The 7,180-nt window shown below is 32.2% G+C and overlaps 1 protein-coding gene across 1 annotated transcript; it reads right to left on the bottom strand.

Annotated features, from left to right (window-relative positions):
• Positions 1–417: 417 nt before the first annotated feature.
• On the bottom strand, positions 418–4,751 carry LOC138331653 (large ribosomal subunit protein uL23m-like). The gene is given in 7 exon segments (XM_069279384.1): positions 418–665; positions 1,807–1,892; positions 2,273–2,355; positions 3,143–3,195; positions 3,197–3,259; positions 3,262–3,298; positions 4,705–4,751. Coding segments are annotated over 7 exon segments (507 nt in total). The 5' UTR covers positions 4,737–4,751; the 3' UTR covers positions 418–512.
• Between the last annotated feature and the right edge of the window lie 2,429 nt (positions 4,752–7,180).

The raw sequence follows: 7,180 nt of genomic DNA, 5'->3' as shown, positions 1-7,180 counted from the left end.
GTCAATAAATATGGTAAAATCTTCTTTTCAATAACAAACGACTTTTAGCCTGCAGTATGCTGGAAGGAATCACAATCTACATTCAAGGTAAATAGATTCAAATATGGTGTGACAATTTTTAAACAACTTATCAATAACAAATTTGTCCATCTAGAGTCCTGATGTTGGGTCTAAAGCATCTGCTGGGGAAGGAGAGTTACCAGATTTGTTCAAATTGACAGTAGGCCTATTGACTATCATTCAAGATTTTAGGATCTATTGTTGGCCAGTTGCAAGAACTAGGATCACCAGGGTAGCCTGTGGGTGATTATATTTGAATTACTAATATAGTGTATTAGCTAAAATTAATATATATTCCTATGAGTCAATTTAAACTTTTTAAGTCCCTAAAGAAAAAGAAAACACTTCTTTTCATTAAAAAAAAAACCTTCTTTAATATTCATAATTAATATAGTATTTTAATATATACAGTCACACACAAAAATTGTAAGTTTGACAACACACTTCTTGTTTTAGCCAAACCAAGGTGGTATACTTGGCCGTTCCCAATTTGTTGCAAGATTAAGTTCCTTTTGTAATTCTCCCATTTCGAATACTTGATCTTGAGTAGAACTTTCTTTTTCCTCTTTAAACAGGGTTGGAAAAGTAAATGTATGCTCACCTCCCTGAAAAGCAAATGGAAAATATTTTCAAGAATAATTATAAAAATTGGTATCAAAGCCAGTGACCGCACATCTGGTCCTGTTAAATCCTGTAGTGTTAATCTACTGTAATGTGGATATTTTCACTAGTCACCTTTCAATCTTCACTGTATGTTAACTTTTTTGCATCTATTATACAATTATCATTTGTCCAAATAAGCTAAAATATCCTTAAATTTACCCCCAACTTGTCCATATACACTTACAGAAATGCTACACCAGATCAGTCATTGGGATTAATTATTCAACTTAAATATCTCTTCAAATTGTTATGTTCAAGCACAATTACATATACTTATATTTTAATTTGTTAAGTGACTCAATCAATGCTAATAAATCTAAACAACCGTTAAATCTTACCAGATGAACACATGCAACTTTATATACTGGAGTGCTAGACCAGGTTAGTAAATACATTTGTAATACCAGATGAATACAGGCAACTTTATACCAGTATATACTGGAGTGCTAGACCAGATTATTATAGTCTTACCATATGAATACAGGCAACTTTATGTGTACTGAAGTGCTAGACCAGATTATTAAATCTTACCAGATGAATACAGCCAACTTTATCTATACTGGTGCTAGACTATGTTATTAAATCTTACCATATGAATACAGGCAACATTATATGTACTGAAGTGCCAGACCAGTTTATTAAATCATACTAGATGAACATATAGACAACTTTATATGTACTGGTGCTGGACCAGGTTATTAAATCTTACCAGATGAATACAAGCAACTTTATATGTAATGAAGTGCTAGACCAGGTTATTAAATCTTACCAAATGAATACAGGCAACTTTATACCGGTATATACTGGAGTGCTAGACCAGATTATTAAATCTTACCAGATGAATACAGGCAACTTTATCTATACTGGTGCTAGACTATGTTATCAAATCTTACCATATGAATACAGGCAACTTTATGTGTACTGAAGTGCTAGACCAGGTTATTAAATCTTACCATATGAATACAGGCAACTTTATACCGGTATATACTGGAGTGCTAGACCAGATTATTAAATCTTACCAGATAAATACAGGCAACTTTATCTATACTGGTGCTAGACGTCGACCATGTTATCAAATCTTACCAGATGAACACAGGCAACTTTACTAGGTGGAATTCTTCCTTTATCAGTGTTTTTTAGAAGTAAGGAGTTTTTCTCAAATGTGTATCCTGAAAAGACAATGTAAGGTAAAGTTCACATATGTATTTATTATGTGCTTGGTTATGTAAAGTCTCAATTAAATGGATTAAATCAACACAAAAATGTATCTCAACAACTAAATTATTCGCAAGTTTTTTCAGCCAAAAAAACAACAAAAATGAGTACTGATTTTAAAATCAATATCATGGTATTTTGCCATTTAATCAGATAATTTATAACGATCACTTGTTACATTTAATTAGTACATTTAATAACAAGTAATAGAATTATATTGTTACAACCTAATGACAAGTTACAGAAATGATTAAATTAAATAACGTTAGTAGCAAATATTTCAATGATAAAGATCAAGCAATAGTAATAATTGATTCACTGTTGCAACACGTACCTGTTGTCCGATAAGTTCTTACTTTTAATACATCTACATTGTAAATTTTCTCTAGATATTGTTTAACATCTAATTTGCTCATTCTGAAAGCGAATATAAAATAATATTCAGTGCAACAAAAAAAAGTTCAATCAGGAAATATATATGGTAACACAAGAGTTTTTGCAATAACTAATTAAATGTATTATTTTAATTGATAAACGCTTAATTGAAAATTTGCTGGATTTCGAAGCCAAAAATGGGCCAAACCGTACATATTGTCCTTTGGTTAGAATCCTGTACATACATGTACTAAGGAAATTAACTTAAAAGAAATACAATGCATGATGACATTTACAGGGACAATTCAGTCTAAGAGTGCATTAAAATTTGCACATATTTCAGAAACAAACCAGTTCTAATAGAAATTAGATTAGTTGCTTTTACTGTAATATGCCAGAAACACATACTGTAGTGAAATGTATGTGAAATGTTCAAACTTGCTTACTGTTTGCCATTACAAAAAGTGGTCGGATGCCAAACCCTGGCCCTTGCCAGTGTAGTAATAATAGTAATTTCATCAACTCCTCAGTGGTTATGTATTGCATTTGTTTAACATGCATGACTTTGGTTCGGTATGTGTACAGTGAACATGTTGTACCTGATCAAAGATTTGGAATTTTAACGGTATTAATCGAAACACTTTTACAATGTCGTGAAATTTTTCAATATCTCTTGTCATATGCTTCATAAGGAATGTAGAACAATACATTTATGCCATATTTTGTTGATTATGTAACAGAATTTGCCTCACTGAATTATCACTTTAAGCATCATTCAGCCCAAATCAGGGTAAAAATTCAGAAACATGCAATTGGTAATCAAACTCACTGAGGATGTATCTCAAAATGAACTCTGTCATTTGGCATTTCATATTTTGTGTTTTTGAATCAATTTCATCCAGAACTGACATAGCAATACTCGATTTTGTGGTCCACCTTCAACATATATAGAGGATATGGTGGTATGGGTTTCTTCCAAAGAGGCCTGAAATACACAACAATTAACATCAATTAAACAATATGTAACATTGAAGAAATGCACCAAACTCCAAGATGTGTGTATCATACTGGTTTTATTCCTTCGTGTTTATATCTATACAATTCAGGCATTTGGTCCTAAACAAGGATTATGGAGTTTCACATTCACATTATAGTTAAGTTTATTTTCCAGTACAGGATTGAGGTCCTCTACACTGGACTCATAATCATACAATAAATACATACATGATACAGTATATAATGTACATGTAGCATTGCAGGTAATTATCTATAAATTTTCGTTAGTTAAGTTTTTAAGAAATTTTCGATTTCCATATTGATAATTTCAAGGTGCTCATATTTGTATTGTTAACACAGTTCATAATGATAACTCTGCTCTATAATTATAGAGTAGGTCTTGGTTTTCCCAGAATTTGTCTAAATTATTTTTAAAACAGTTTATATTAAATGATGATATAACAGATTCTGGAAGAGAGTTCCAAATTCTGACAGTTCACACAGTAAAATAGTTTTTCCTCAATGTTGATGTTGAATGTAGGGGGTAGAGTTTTTTTTAATTTCCTCTAGCACTATGTTTTGGGGCCATATGTTGATGTTCGATATTACAGATAGTGCGTGTTTCAAAAGCGGTAAGTTGTAACTTGGTTGAATATTGTATATATCTCAATGCGTGCTAGCTGTCTTCGAGACGATCTGGAACTGACCAGCTCTTTATACCAAGGAATTATGGTTTAAACTGACCAGTTGATCTAATTGGCCAAAATCTATCGTTACTTTCCGAAGTGTTTAATTTTCTTTAATACGCTGATTATTTATAATCGTATAAAATTTAAATGATTACTATTAAGAAAGACGGTGAATATGTGTATGTACACTTCACCTTGTTACAATATAAAATTTAATAAACATATTATGATCTTAAATGAGTGTTTATTTCGTATGAGATTTTATCAGTTAATGAGTTTGTGTCACGCATACCGTACATATTATATCTTAGTTCATCAGAAACGCGTATTTCTAACAGGGAGTTACTTCCCCTGGATCCTGTGCATTAAAGCACCTTTAGGCCTAGTCAAAATTGCATTCTTGAATGAATAAATAAGCACAACATACTGAGGTTTGAGTCTAAATGAGGCTCTAATTATACATATGCTTATTAAAAATTAGTGCTCTACCGGTAGATATAGTGAGTCTAGCTTATATTAGGGCCCCAACACAGGATTCTGCATCTGGTTTTGGAAACTGAGACCGAGGTCCGACTGTGGAGAGCATTGTTAAAATCTATAGCTAACCGTTAACTTCTGATCCATTTGCGAACTACATTACAAGACTTATAAACAATAATGAAGAATACACATTTTGTTTCAGTTACTGTGATGCTGAATAACTCACAAACGCCTCAGTGGTACTCTCCTAAAAGCCATGCCCGGTCAAAGGAGTGGGTCAAAGACGAGAATCCATTTTACTGAACTCTTCAGTGTTGAAGATAAGAAAGTAAAAATATTACGGGCGCACTTGGTCCGTGCCTTTTTAGTAACACGATTACGTGTGCATGCTTGAGGAGGGGAGGCATTTTCACACGAAAGAAATATTTTAACAATTCAAAACCTTATGTTATTATCATAGTGAACATGTAATACAGTATAAAAATACACGATAGCTAGCTATTTTTCCAGATGTGAATTTCCACTGAATATTTAAACAGAAACATATGTCTATAATAATTAGAACACAAAAACAATAAACAACTTGTTTTACTTTTGGTGAATGCGCTATCAGTGTTTCATTCTATATAGACATATTACCATGGGTATTTTCGAGACGCAAATAAGTGTTTTTAATATTTTTAACTTAGAAGTAAAATAATTTAAGCTCAAACTTTTTAATGGTGCTTATGGTGTAAAGTAAGTCAATTTTGTAACCGTTAGTAAAATACTTTATTTGTCTGCTACTACTAGTGCAGCATCTTTTATCAAATTGTAAAATGTTCACAATTTCATGATATCGAAAGAACTTTTGAAATCCGTGAAAATTAAAAGCTTTAATTTACGCATATCCTTCCTAAGTACATTATGCCATCCAGAAGGGCAAGGATTTATATACGTCCTTGAGAAGGGTGATAAAAGGGTAAGCTATAATAACGTTAGCGGCACTACAAAATCATCAAACTAATTTTAAATTTCCATTTTAAAATGTTAAAGCCATTTTGGTTTAGGTATGTATATATATATATAGTTTTTTTTTTCTAAAACTTGAATATATTTGCATGCATTGTCGGTTAACAAATTATAAAAGGATGACTTGATTTTAAAATAGTGTAGATCTATACCTCCCAGTTTCCAATGAGTTTACAAAATGTAGTATAATATATATATACATGTAAGTAATCAGAGACTAAATCGACTAATGCAAACGTTCATACGTACGCATAACTTCTTCCATTTACTATTTATATCTTAATAAAATGTATAAGGAGTTTTATATTAATCAGAATGTAGATTGATGTGCGATTACATATTGACTCACGTTCCACAAGTAGTCGTAATTTTATCTTAACTTCTTTTTAATTGAAATGCAAAAAAAAATATTGAAATTAAATATTGTTTGAAATCTTTTGTCTGAAAATTGATTTAAGTATTTACATGTAAAATATCAAGCAGAGGAAGAAAAACTACAATGCTCCCATCCTCGATACTCCAGGGGTTCCGATCACTTACGATCTCTACACCCCTGGACTATCTCATCGTAAAACTGGAGGCAACAGAACAGAACAGGTAATTTAGTCCTTTGGTGTACATCAAAAGAGCCGTATAACGGTACACTGTGGTTGACTATGTGGCTTTGAAGTTGGGAGTCGCTCTCTCTGTAGTCTTCAAAGGAAATCTTTGCTGGTCTGTGATTGGTCAAATATTTTCAGCTGAGCTGCCTTCAATTTCGCTATGAGATAGTCCAGGGGTGTAGAGATCGTAAGTGATCGGAACCCCTGGAGTATAGAGGATGCAATGCTCCATAATGACAATACACTGTATATATTTTAGTCAAATCAAGCATACCTTTCACAGGTGAGCGATCGCAATCGATGATATAAATTACGTGACGACACACAGGTAACTACAAGGAAGTGTTATATGACGAAAGGAAACAGTTACTATAAATAAGGAATGTATACCTATCAACTCAGCTGAGCATCGCGAGGAAAATACCTATTGAGCAAGGAGAATATCTATATATATGTAATTTTATCGTTTTCCACGGGTAAGATGTATTTTTGTATACCATATACTAGTTTTAGATAAGATCGTGTACATCAGCCTTAACCTCAGCTACTAAAACCCCGAGTACTAAAAATAGACACACAGTAGTTGAGTTACTCATGCCAGTATACGTCACTACTTCGGAAATCATTGTTGATTATTTTGATTCCACCCTTTATGGAATACCCAGGAGTTGAATTGTGGACTGGTCATAGTTTATAAAACACCGAAGTTAAGGATCAGAAAGCTAATTATACGGTTTGTATACACCTGAGCAGAAGGATAACCGCCAGAGACAGTAGTGTACGTATTATCATGAAATCTTTATATGTAAATATATTGAGAAACGTGTTGTAGTGCATTGGTTGGACTAATAAAATATTTCTTTTGCAGAATAAAAGTCATCTATTAGAAAACCGATAAAAGAGATTATCAATTATGAAACTATTACATATTAGTTATGCTTTTGAACTGATTTTATATCTTTCTTACACAAATTACCTTGTTACTTTTCACAATGTACAGCTATGAAAGATAATTTTACATTGTATGTTTAGATAATACATATGTTTATGCAAGATTGAAACGTTTTATTTCATCCAAATGCATAGCAT

This window comes from Argopecten irradians, chromosome 1 (assembly GCF_041381155.1).
Source record: "Argopecten irradians isolate NY chromosome 1, Ai_NY, whole genome shotgun sequence".
NCBI classification, from domain to species: domain Eukaryota; kingdom Metazoa; phylum Mollusca; class Bivalvia; order Pectinida; family Pectinidae; genus Argopecten; species Argopecten irradians.
Note: the sequence above shows the minus strand (reverse complement) of the source record. Positions and strands in the feature narration are given on the sequence as shown.